Source organism: Gallus gallus, chromosome 1 (assembly GCF_016699485.2).
Source record: "Gallus gallus isolate bGalGal1 chromosome 1, bGalGal1.mat.broiler.GRCg7b, whole genome shotgun sequence".
Classification (NCBI taxonomy): domain Eukaryota; kingdom Metazoa; phylum Chordata; class Aves; order Galliformes; family Phasianidae; genus Gallus; species Gallus gallus.
This window is the reverse complement of record NC_052532.1, coordinates 31130598-31143472: the sequence shown is the minus strand read 5'-3', so window position 1 is coordinate 31143472 and position 12875 is coordinate 31130598. Positions and strand designations below refer to the sequence as shown.

Here is a 12875-nt window from a genome sequence, read left to right as displayed (position 1 = left end):
CTACCGCTTCAGGGGGATGCACGCCACAGCAGCCCCGCTGACAGCGCACCGCGGGAACGGCGCGGCGCCCTTCAGGCCGCTTTCGGAGCTGTGGGAGCCGCGGCCGCTCCGGGCGCAGCTGCGCAGCACCGCCACTGCCACGCGCGCCTCGAGAGCTGCGGAAACCCGACCCCAAGGCAGCGGGGCGGACAGGAGTGAAGGCGGGGGCGAGCTCAGCCTCACGGGCGCCTCACGAGGCACCACCGGGGGCCGCGCCCGCCCAAAGCGCCCCTCGCCCAGGGCAGCGGCGGACGCGATCCAGCGGCACCGCGCTTCCGCAGGAGGAGCGGCGTGCCGCGCGGGAAGGCGCCGCAACGCAGAGCTGCCGCCCACCTCCCTTCGGGGAAGGGGGGGGGAGAGAGAAAGAGGGGGGTGAGCGTTCGCGGTGGGGTGATGTCACGCCCGGATGGGGGCGGGGGGAGAACTGCGGGATGGAAAATTTTCAGCCTCGCGCCTCCTGCGCGTGCTCGGCTACACCCCGCCCCTTGCTGCCGCGTCTAACCGCGTCCCACCCCCCCCCCCTCCTCCTTCCTTCCCCCTCACCCCGTTCGTTCTTCGGGTCGAGGCGCTCTGGAACGTTCTGTGCTGCTAACGGTCGTGCCGCCTCAGCCGGCTCAGCACCTGGGTCAGCGGGGCGACGCTCTGCCAGGCGGCCGTGCCCCAGCCCGACAGAGGGCGGGAGTCGCGGGCGCCCCGGTGGGGTCCAAAGTGATGGGGCCCGGTGGGGCTGTGTGGAGGGGCGAAGCTCCGCTCGAGGAGAGCCTCGCTGCCCCGAGCTGGGCTGCGCTGCCCGCCGTGCCCTGGACGGGGGGAGAAGCGCCGAGCCGGGCTGACACGACGTAGGCGGCCGAGGTGCTCGAACCCCCTGGGCCTGACTCACGTGGGCGGCACAACCGCCTCCGAGACCCCGGCCCTCAAACGAGAGTGCCAAGGAGCGGCCGCTGAGCCGTCCTGCCCGCGGTCTGAGCACCGCCTCACGGCCCCCAGTGCGTGTGCGGGAGCGGAGCGCTACGTGCCCGCCGTCCTCGAAGCAGCTGCCCCGCGAGGGAGAAGGCACATTTTCCCTCTCACCCCACGCTCCATCGCCAGCCGGAGGCCGCTATTCCCTCTTGTCTCCCTGAGGAGACGCCCGGTGGCAGCCCTGGATCCGGGCTCACGCACGTGCACGCAGCCCCCGTTCTCAACACCGCGTGGGTGACCGCGGACAGGACAGGTTCGACGGATGGGCGGGCTCCGTCGCGACTCTCCCCCCCCCCCTCCCGGCCAAGCGCGGGGCGGGGGACGCAGCCCCCTCCTCTCTGGGGTCTCCCGGTGCCGCGCCCCGCCCGCAGCCCGTGCGGCGGAAGGGGGTCAGTCGGGCAGAGCGGGGGGCGGTGGCGGCTCCGACGGGAGGGCGGGAGCGCGTGCGCCGCGCCCCTCGCGATGACGCGGTGCATTCCTGCCTGAAGAGCGGCGGCGCCCCGAGGGGCCGTCAGACCGTGAGCGACGCCGCAGCCAGCACCGCGCGTCTCTCCGCTACGAGAACGTTGCCCCTCTGTTCCCTCCGCGCCGACGGCTTTTCCCAGTGACCGTACCCCGCCTTTATTTATTTCGGGTTCCCTTCGCTTCTCGCTCCGCTGACGCTCTGTAGCTGAGGATTTATTTATTTTTTTAATCCTTGCGAGAAGCACAGCGCAGAGCCGAGCGCTCCATCTCGACGGGAGTCCGGGACAGACCCGCCGCACAGCCCGAGGAGGAGGTGAGGGGCTGCGGGGAGCGGAGCCGTGCTGTGTGCCGAGCCCCGCGCGGGGATGCCCAGGTGGGGCGCGTAGTGATGCTGCCGCATCCCAGGATGGATAGCGGTCGGAACGAAGAAGCGGCCGTACGCTGCGCTGCGGCGCGGTCCGGTGCCCGCTCTGCGTTTTTCTATAGAAAAAGCGGCGTCGGGGGGTGGGGGGGTGGTGCGGGAGGTAAACACGGGGCTGCGGCCGCCGTGACATCGCCCCGCGGTGTTGCATCAGTCCCCGCGCAGCTGCCGAGGAGAGAACCTCCGGGGGGGGGGGCACCTCCTCGGCGGCGGGGCAGAGCCCGTCCCCGCGGGTCGGGCCGTGTCTCGGCGGCTCTCCGGCCCCGCGGCCGCCACCTTTGTGTGCCCGCGCCCCGCGCGCCCCCCGCCCGCTCCTGGTACTTTTCCACTCGGCGGCGGGCGGGCGCGCACGGGCCACGTGACGGCCGCCTTGCCCGCTGCGGCACTGACGTCGCCTCCCACCTCCGCAGGCGCGGCCGCCCCGCCGCCAAGGACAAAAGAGCGGCCCCTGCGACATGAGCAGCGCCGAGATGGGCAAGTTCAACATCTCTCCCGACGAGGACAGCAGTAGCTACAGCTCCAACAGCAACGACTTCAGCTACCCCTACCCCACCAAGCCGGCCGCCATGAAGAGGTGAGGGGCTCGGGCGGCTCTCCCCTGGGGTCCCCGGGCCGGTGTTGTCATCTTCCTCTGGAGCGGGGATGCGAAGGGGGAAGTGGCAGCGAGGGTCTGTCTGAAGCGGACTCTGACGATGCGATGTCTTTTACAGCCACTACGCCGATATGGATCCAGAAAATCAGAATTTCTTACTTGACTCCAACGTCGGAAAGAAGAAATACGAAACTCAGTATGTAAGTACCCAGTTGTGATACCTGCAACCCAGGAAAATGGCCTTACTGGCAAACAGATGTTTGTTTTAATTCTGAGATAGTGATAACCTGCCATTAATCATTACCTATCTCCCTTTCCTCAGCATCCGGGTACCACTTCCTTTGGGATGTCAGTATTTAATCTGAGCAATGCTATTGTGGGCAGTGGCATCCTGGGACTTTCCTATGCCATGGCTAACACTGGAATTGCTCTTTTTGTGTAAGTATCCTTTGGTTCCTCAAACAAAACAAACAAAAACAAAAAAAACCAAAACCCTTCCTGCTATGTAACTAATAAAGGATAAATATTTTAGGTAAAAATTGCACCTTTGCAAAATACCCCATCATTGCTGCAGGTACAGAATTGTACTGTTTATGGATTGCTTTCAATGAAAGGATTGCTATAAATTCAGAAGGGCTTGTAAAAATTAATAAATTGCAAGCTCTTCAATCATAAGAACAGTTTACAGTGCAGTTTCCTGTGTTTTCTGTAGCTTCTTTGTGAGTGACAGGCCTCCCTTGAGAAGTCTGTCATTCAATATGAAACTAATGCAGTAATTCCTCTTGTAATGGTTACCCAAAAGGCACAGAATCTGTCTGTAGTGAGTTAGAAGAAAAATACGAGGTAGAGAGGATTGTTTTCTTTGACTTTTGCATGTCTGGCCCAGGGCTGATGCTGCTTTTCCTCTACTGGCATAGTTATGCCTGTAAGGCTGTCGTGTAGTTGCGTCAGCAAAGAAAATCTTTTTATTGCTGTGCTTTTACTCAATTCAAGGAACTGATTGAATGTACACCTATAAAATCGCTGTCTCTCTGCGAGGGAGGGATGTGGAATAACCAGCGTATCTTTATTAGTCTGTGCGTTCAGAATAGAGAGATGCTTCACCTATTGACACATCAGCATCATGCTCTCAATTTTTGCAGCACGCATAAGATCAACAGCATAACGTACATGAGAAAACTTCTCTGAGGAGAAATGGAAAAGAAATGGAGGGAGAAACAAATCTAAGGTTAGGTATCTGTGTAGATGAGTATGTGACAGGGAGTCTTTTTTTTTTTTTCTGGTATTTGAAGAGGTGCTCAAAGCCGTGAATACAACAATTGGGTGTTGAGGTAATTTACTTACCTTTCATTTCCAGGTAGTGCATTCAAATCTTTTTGCAGTAATACTGATTCAAAAGTAAACGAACCTGTTAAACTTGGCCTAACTGCTGTAGATGAGATGCTGGAAAGCAGAACTGCACCAGTGATGCTGAGGGCATTACAGACATCTTTTACTAACTAGGTTACAGATTCACATCCAGATGCAGTTGATTATGACAGTAAATTCTTAGAAGACTGTGTGGAATCACTGGTGTCAGCACTCTGCTGGGGAAATAAATGATACAGTCCTGAAGCCAGAAGCAGAGTTAGCTTCTAGATGAGTTTGCTGACTGATGTTGTCAACACTCCTCTAAACAGCTATTCAAGGTTGGCACTAAAGGATCCAGGACCTGTATTGTTTTAATTAAGTGTAATTAAATGTAACCTTAACGCATCTCACTGTACTGTTTCTAGTTGATGCCTAAATTAAATCTGTACCTCTCAGAAACGGTTTTATTTTGTGTGTGTGTGCACTGGGGTAGAATGGGCACACTGACACAAGTCTCCTGCGTTCCTTGGACAGATTCATCTTCCAGATATTCTTGTTTCCAGTTCTTTCTGGTGTGTTAACGAAATTAGTAAACTAAAAATGCTGCATAAGGAGCCAGGCAGATGACACTGAGAACTCTAAATGAAGCTTTGTGTTTTTTTAGCAGATGCACTGTTAATTAAGCGTACTGGAAAGCAGTATGCCTGTGTCGGTGTAAGAAGGGCCAGACATTTTTGAATATATTGTAGTTTTCCACAGTCTTTAGCTGTGAAGAAGTCCCCCCCTAGCGTACCACTCCAGGAAGTGCACTTGCTGTGGTTCAATTCAGAGACCTGAGTTTTAGATGCATCAAAACTGTGTTTCTGGAAATAATATATGCTGCCCATGAAAGCTGCAGAGAAGAGAAACAAGCCACTAGCGATTCCCATGTAAGCAATTCATACAGAATTTAACTTTTGAGTAAATGATTTTTTTATTGCAATAAACCTGCACTTCCTTTTGAAGACCAGGTGCACAGCACTGAAATACCTTAATTTTCAGTCCTTGTTTTATATATATAAAAAAAAAAAGTTGTTTAAGCTGAAAAGCTGATTTGTTGATGACTAAGAGAGAATCTTCGCTTTGGCTCTATTTGTAGCTGATGGTACATTCAGGAGGTACTATTGAATAGGGGAAGGAGGACAGGAGAAATACAGTTTCTTACACTGATACAAAAACCATTCCTGTTGATATAAATGTTGTAACAAAATATCAAGTGTTTCCAACTGTAATATCCTGATGCTTTCCTGTGCTTTTGCCACCTTATACTGAAAATAAGCATTGTTTAATTTTCCACTAGAATTTCTCTAAATTGGATTCCTCTAAAATGCATTTTAGTATAAATTCTTTTCCAACTGGACATTAGCTGAAAGCATTTTGAACATTCAGCCTTAAAATTATAGTTTATCCTCGGTGTTTTTGTATAATGTTGTTGTTTGGTTTGCTTTTATTTAATAAGGTTACAGTAAATCATTTATGTCTCATTTATGTTTTTCCCCCCTCCAGGATACTCCTGCTAGTTGTTTCAATACTTTCTTTGTATTCAGTGCATCTCCTTTTGAAGACTGCCAACGAAGGAGGTATGGCAAAGTACTATTTCATAAGCATGGTATTTGTTTTGCACTATTTCTTGTGAAATAACACTGTTGCAATTGTCTGTTTTGATGTGTTTTCTTTTAGGATCTTTATTATATGAACAGTTGGGAATGAAGGCATTTGGTATGCCTGGAAAACTTGCTGCTTCTGGATCAATTACAATGCAGAACATTGGAGGTGAGGACGAGATCTTAAAATGACTTTGTTGTCAGTAATAATTATTCCCTACTTATTGTGGAGACTTTTTTTTTTTCACACAACATGTATTCATTAACTGCTTGTGTTCAAGTGAGGTTATGAAACATGTTATGTGATTCTTGCATCTTGTGACATATTCTGTATTTGTAATGATCTATGATGTTATTCACCTACAGCTATGTCAAGCTACCTCTTCATAGTGAAATATGAGTTACCATTGGTCATCAAGACATTTATGAACATCGAAGAGAACGCAGGGTAGGTGTTAGAACTCCTCATCAGAGAAACTATTAGGAGAAACAAATACGGAGACTGCATATATTTTTATTTGGAGACCACGTTCGATACACCATAGGGTAGCTTCTTACTCAGACAGAGATACAGTAAGTTTCTCCTTCCCTTAAGCATTCCACTTCATTTAGATCCAGCCTGTCCTGGGAAAAGGGTAGAAAAATACAGGTGTTGTATCGTATTACAAAAAATTGTTCTCTAAAGAAAATCAGGTAAGTGTTAACATATGTACATATAACATATGCATGTAAATACGCTCTTGATAAGGAAAGGTAAATGTGGTTATGTGTTGGGGTTTTTTGTTTGTTTGTTTTCCGGTTACATTCCAACTAGTTTGGATTGATTGTTTTGGTTTTCTCATGTTAATATTGTGGGAAGTGATTGAATATAAGAGCGAGGTGATGTAATGAATTCCAGGAGCCATTCTCAAAAAAGGCATGGGGTTTAAACGCTGAACTAAAGGAGTTTCTGTGCTCAAATAAAAATCATCAACGTACTACCATTTAGTCTGGAAACACCTTAACTCCCTTGTGGTTTATCTGTTTGGCTTCTAAAGGGGTGGGGTGCTTTGGGTGGAGTTCATTTTACCTGCATCTACCAGTCTGAAAGTTAGATTTTGAGCTTATCATTCTCTGGTCTGCGTATATATAATCTGTGAAGAGAGGCAATCCTCTGAAGTGGTCAGTTTAGCATACCTGACTTAGACACTTGTTTTGGGTATCTCCAATGAGTGATATATCACTGTATTGAAAGGGTATGTAAAAACAGCTATCTAAAACAAGATACCTGACTTCAGATGGATAGAGTTAAGTGCTATAAATCTCACTCTTCAGAGTTGTACTTCTGTGCCTTGTCCTGAAGTGTCCCAGTCTTGAGAGGGCTGAGCAGCTCAAGACTCCAACTTACACCTAAGCCTGAGTTCGGAAGGTAGGCATTTTTCTGCCTGTGTTCCCCAAGGGGTTCAAGCCATTTGGTGTTCATACAGTTCATACAGCTTGCTGATGGATATTGTCATGAGGCTAATAGTAATTTTTTTTTATCATTATTATTTAATGTACTCAGATGAAGAATGCCACCTACCTCATTTAATTGTTAGTGTAGTTCTTACAACTTCTTTCCTGGGGCAGTTCATTTCCCTCATTTGGCTGAATTCTTCAAGTCTTATTTTCCAAGCCCCTGGCACTGGTGATATTTACAAGGGGGCTTGGAGACAAGTATTTTTAATTGTCCTATCTTCAGAAAGGCATTCAAAATCAATTGGAGTTTGGGGGGAAGGGCCAGGGCTGTGAATTGCACTGGATACAGCTACTGCTGTGCAACTGAGTCAGCGGTGCCTGACAGACAGAATTCAGAAATTGAGATTATATCTTCAGTGTTCTCTTTTTGGCTGTTCACTGATTTAAAGTAAGTCTTTTCTCAGTGCTCTAACAATTGTGGACCCCGTTTAACTGACTCTCTCCATGCATTGCTTAGGGGAGTCTGGGTGGCTACCATTGGCATGGATTCCACTCTGGCAGCCTGGTGCATAAAATGTAAGCACTTACCTGTTTAAATGTCCCAAAATAATGCTTACTGTAGAAGAAAATGTGCTGAAATTCTGAGACAACATTACAAATACTAGCTCAATTTTTACAATTTATTTTGCATTGTTTTTTTCTAATATTCAGCTGAGTTTTGAAGCTGAACAATCCTGTTCTTCGGAACAGAAAAACTTTTATGTCCTTGATCTGAAAGTCCTGAGTATCTTGTTGTTATACATGCACAATGAAAAAGTGCCCATTCTTTCGACTGCCAAATGCCAGAAGTCCGCTCTGATTTGTTTTTAATTCATCACAGACAGTTGCATTAAATAAATAAACAAAGAGCACACCACACGAATGTCCTACACACGTCAACTTCCTAAAATAGATGTCTACCTTTAGTTATCCCAGATAAAACTGGGTAAAAAGAACCAGATTCTTCTTGCACTTGCTACATAAACCCAGAGCAAGTCTGTTAAAGGTATTCCATATTTCAACTAGTGTGTAGGCTTACAATTCAGAAGTTGTTTGAATGCACAAATTTCCAATTGAGTAATACAATTTTCATTGGTTATCTAAACAGCATACAATTCATTTTGAAATCTATCCTGTATGTATTAGCTAACAGTATTTCAAGTATTAACATTTGGGAATAAGTGCTTAATGTTACTTGAATTACTTGGAAGATATCTGATATTCCTGTCCTGTCACATGAAGAAAGCAGTTACTGTGCTATGCTAAAACTATTCAAGATCAGTTGTCCTGTTAGCTCAGTGAAATTACATTACATTTACACAGATCTAGTTTTGTTTTCCCATCTTTCCAAAGAAGATGGTCACCTTCCAATGCTCTAAAATGTTTCATCATAAAATAGCTGCTGCCTTGCACACAATAAATGGAGAAAAAAAAAATAAAGATCTGAAGGGAAAAAAATCTACTGAGTTTCTTACCAGTGTTCCCTACTAGAAGGAACCAATCATGCCTCCAGTAGAACCCCACTGTTCTTCCAGTATTTTCCAGCCAGTGGGCTTGAGCTACTGCCTTAATTCCAGCCCTCATCTGTTTTTCTTTAACTCCCGCAGGGCACCCAACAGAACTTTATTGCCATTAAAGTGGATAATCACCCTGCTGGGGCCCTGTTATATTGTAATACATCTGGAGAGTCAGGAATCAACGTTTAAGCAAATTACTGTTTTTCGTGGTTTGTCCCTGCTGACTTTTTTTTCCCCCCCCCAATCACTTATTTTTCTGTCTTCCGACTTCCAGATGCATATTAATTTTAGAAAAAGGACACTAAAGGAAAGGCACAATATAGGTTTGGGGTGAGACAAGAAGGTCTGTAGGGCTTTAGTAAGTCGAGTACTAATCCTTTGTGGTATCAGACACTGCATTTTTATAAATAGCCATATGATGTAGGAAAAAATAAGATTAAAGACTGAACAGCAAATCTTGGGACTTTTTAAGTATTTTGATTACTTACATAAGCTATCTTTTTCCTACAGACACTGGTATCTTAATGGCGACTATCTGGTGCTGTTGGTGTCTGTTATCCTCATTCTTCCCCTGTCTTTACTGAAAAATTTAGGTAAGTGGTAAAGTACAATCAGATGCAAAATGTACTGAGAATACTGTGAGGAAATAGATATATAGGATGTTTGAGTTTTGGAGTTCTCTGTAAACTGACAGTTGTGTTCAAGCTTGTACAACGGATTAGTGTTTAGGTAATTGCTCTCAGCCTACTTTAAAAAGGACTGGAGTTTGGGGGGGGGGCTCTTAAAGACTAGGGATGAGTTTGTGGACTATAGATAGGAAAGCTTTAGAACAGGAATTAGCAGTACTTTGTGTTGTAATTAGAAGGTTTGACCTGTTCTGATCAGCTGTGAAGCAGTGTTACTGACTGTCCTGTAGCAGTCTCCAAAGAAAACGGTGCTAGTCCTGGGTGTTTCAGTTCAGCATTTCCAGTATAGACACATGTCACCTTTTTCATTTCACTTTCCAAACAGCAGTAAAATATTTGTATTAGATTCCTTACATGAATTGTCTGTAATCCAGTAATACATCTGAGTAACTTAGATAGCATGCTTTTTGTTTAAAGAATTCTGTGGTGGAACATTGATAACTGGAAGTCTTGATCTATAGTACTTTCTGAAGTCATTACTTCCTACAAACTGAGTGATTCAGTAAAAACAAAAGGGAAGGCTGACTTGCCAAAGAGTGTGTTCCTTTAGAATGATTCCTATAGTCAGTATATAATTAAAAAATAAATATGGTTTTCAAAGTTGTCAAGTTTATAAGTACAGACTCAGTGCTGTGTTTTTCTGGCATGTCTTTGAGAACTTTTGGATCTGGGTTGAGATTAGGAAGTTAGTAGGTAGTTAACTTGTTTTATTCAATGTAAAGAAAAACGGCAATCCAAAGAGATTGCTGTCAGAAGATATTCTGTCTTAATGATGTTACAACGTGAATACTGTATCTTAGATTTTGTTTTTTAATCTTTTTTAAATATAGGCTATTTGGGCTATACCAGTGGCTTTTCCTTACTTTGCATGGTCTTCTTCCTGATTGTTGTAAGTATAATTTTGTGGACTTCCAGCTACATTTTGAAGTGATATTAAACACAGTTTCTGAGAAGTTTCACATACTGCATTAATCAAAGTAACATAAATGCGTTAATTTATTCCCAGGTAATTTGGAAGATGTTTCAGATTCCTTGTCCTATGGAAAGTGACATCATAAATGCAACATTAATAAATGCAACGCTGGCACCTTTCGCAGATGAAAATATAACAATCAGTGATGCATGCAAACCAGAATATTTCATCTTCAATTCACAGGTAACTGACAGAATCAGATTCTGTGTTTAAAAATAGCCAAAAGAGACTATAGAAGTAAGTTCTAGATCAGGTCCTTTTTTCTTAACCTTTGCAAACTTGATATGGGCAAAGAATTTCTCTTCTGGTATAGTTGGACACAGTTTACCTCCTATAGACAAGGTGTTCCCATGCATAGAAATTAAAGGAGCTCGAGGTGTCCAACTGAGAAGAATGCCATATGCTCAGGTCTCATTCTTCATTAGAGCATTTCTTAAGCTTCCTCAGGTTCCATTGTTTAGTCAAGCATTTAAAAAAGCAGAATGTAAAGAAGATCAACTGAGTAGTTGAAGCATGTTGCTGGGAAATGTATGCCATGATTTGAAATAGGCTTTAAGGTCTCAGTCACAGCCTTGACTCTCGAATTAGCTTGATTACAGTGGTGAATCTTCAGACATGGGAAGGAAGTGCACACAGTAACCAAGATCAGGCCATCATGGCTCAACCCCATGAGTTGCAGAAAAAATTCTGAATGAAAATAGGTTCAGTTCAGCGTGGACTTCAGTGAGACTTGAGAGTATTTGGTACCCCAATCTGAATTCTAAAAAACAGAAACATAAAACAGTTTTACTTCTGCTAATGTTCCAGTTCCAAAGGATCGCTTGTCTTCATGAAAAACTGAAAGAAATTCCTAATTCCAAACTGGAAACTTACTGATGAATTGTTTAAAATTTGATTTCTAGTGTCTGTTGAGATGCTTAAAAAAAAATAAAATTATGTTTTTCAGACTGTCTACGCTGTCCCAATCCTGACGTTTTCTTTTGTCTGTCATCCTGCAATTCTTCCTATCTATGAAGAACTGAAAAGGTAAATGCTAGATAAGTTGCCCTAATTTCACTGCACAAAGAAAATGGTATAAAACAGTGTTTTCTCATTGCTAACAATATTGAATTTTCTTGCAGCCGAAGCCGTAAAAGAATGATGAATGTGTCCTATGTATCTTTTTTTGCCATGTTCCTGATGTATTTATTGGCTGCTCTCTTTGGGTACTTAACGTTTTACGGTGAGTATTACCATCCCTGCTTTCTTCTAAATTAATTATGCTTTGCAAAACCACAGTAATACTTTTAAGTTAGAGCAAACAAACACAGTGTGTGTGTTTAGATATTAAAGTTTTGGGGTTTTTTTTTTTCTTCTTTATGTTCTTAAATGTGCATATCCAAAAGTAGATCAGTAGTGGAAGGAGGCCTAAGGTACTGGATTAAAACAGATTCAATGCCTCCAAGTTATCCCTGAGTAAAGTAGAGATGTGCTTTCAGGAACTGTGGGGCTTTTGATGCGTACTGCTCAGATTGTAACAGCCTTTTGAGCAAAGAGTTGTCTTGGGAAGCGTGCCAACTGCATCTAACTAAAATACTATTTTCTTTATAGGAAGAGTTGAATCAGAACTGCTTCATACCTACTCTGCTTTTCTGGGTGCTGACATTCTTCTTCTAATTGTGCGTCTTGCTGTACTTATGGCTGTAACCCTTACTGTACCTGTGGTTATTTTCCCAGTAAGTAATTTTTTAAATCTTAATACAATTATTTTTTATCTTTTCTCCTGCTGTAGTCATTTGCTGATGTGGTAACTTCCATTTTCTGATGTATAGGGTTTTTCTCTTAACTGAAAAAAAAAACCCACAGGTTATTTTAATGTTTGATGAAATATCCGTATACCATCAATTAAATAAGTTGGCAAAGCAGTTAATACGAAGGCATCCAGTTATATTGCTTTCCTGATTCTGAAAGAACTTGTACTGTTAGATTATCAGCTTATAGAAATCACCATGGGTTTTTTTTCTTCTCTTTGAAAGATTCGCAGTTCCGTTACCCAACTGCTGTGGGCAGGGAAGGAGTTCAGTTGGTGGCGTCACTGTTCTATTACAGTTGTTCTTCTGGCATTTACCAACGTGCTCGTTATCTTTGTCCCTACTATCCGAGACATCTTTGGATTCATTGGTAAGCATCTTCACATCACTTCAGGTAGTCCGTTAAAACTTGGGAAATGCAGTTATGGTCTAATTGAATTATACTTACCTGTTCACAATTTTTTTTTCTGTGCTTTGTTAACAGGTGCATCTGCAGCAGCTATGCTGATCTTTATTCTTCCGTCTGCCTTCTATATCAAACTAGTCAAGAAGGAACCAATGAAGTCAGTGCAAAAGATTGGGGTATGTATAGACAAACGTATAAAGATTACACTTGCTTACTAATGCAGAGCAAAAAAATTAGTTTCCTTCTTCATAAATTAATCATTAATTAATTTGAAATCGTAGTGAGGGTAATCAACAGAGTGTCATCCAATTTTATTGTAATTAACGTGTGGAATTTATGTAAGTACTCAGAACTGAGGACAACCGCGATCACAAGGCTCAATTCACTTTAGTGGCTTTTCTTTCTCCCCATCTCAACAGCAGTCCTACATTTAGATTGTTCTGTGTTCAAAAGATTAGTGACGAGGACAGTACAAAAAGCCTTGCAGTTCTCCCTTTACTTTTCTTTCAGGAGCTTACCTCCACCTGTCATTTCAGTTATTCTCTGACTGACTGATC

At 44.2% G+C, this 12875-nt stretch overlaps 1 protein-coding gene across 1 annotated transcript in view; it reads left to right on the top strand.

The window, feature by feature from the left end:
- The first annotated feature begins 1512 nt into the window (after positions 1 to 1512).
- The window catches only part of SLC38A2 (solute carrier family 38 member 2), a 15049-nt gene continuing 3686 nt past the window's right edge, over positions 1513 to 12875 (top strand). Inside the window, exons 1-15 of the mRNA NM_001305439.2 lie at positions 1513 to 1777; positions 2296 to 2459; positions 2596 to 2677; positions 2800 to 2915; positions 5373 to 5446; positions 5547 to 5639; positions 5837 to 5918; positions 8974 to 9056; positions 9980 to 10038; positions 10156 to 10305; positions 11069 to 11148; positions 11244 to 11344; positions 11713 to 11837; positions 12138 to 12282; positions 12397 to 12494. Coding sequence (NP_001292368.1) covers positions 2341 to 2459; positions 2596 to 2677; positions 2800 to 2915; positions 5373 to 5446; positions 5547 to 5639; positions 5837 to 5918; positions 8974 to 9056; positions 9980 to 10038; positions 10156 to 10305; positions 11069 to 11148; positions 11244 to 11344; positions 11713 to 11837; positions 12138 to 12282; positions 12397 to 12494 — 1407 coding nt within the window. The 5' untranslated portion in view covers positions 1513 to 1777; positions 2296 to 2340. The remainder of the gene's footprint in view (positions 1778 to 2295; positions 2460 to 2595; positions 2678 to 2799; positions 2916 to 5372; positions 5447 to 5546; positions 5640 to 5836; positions 5919 to 8973; positions 9057 to 9979; positions 10039 to 10155; positions 10306 to 11068; positions 11149 to 11243; positions 11345 to 11712; positions 11838 to 12137; positions 12283 to 12396; positions 12495 to 12875) is intronic.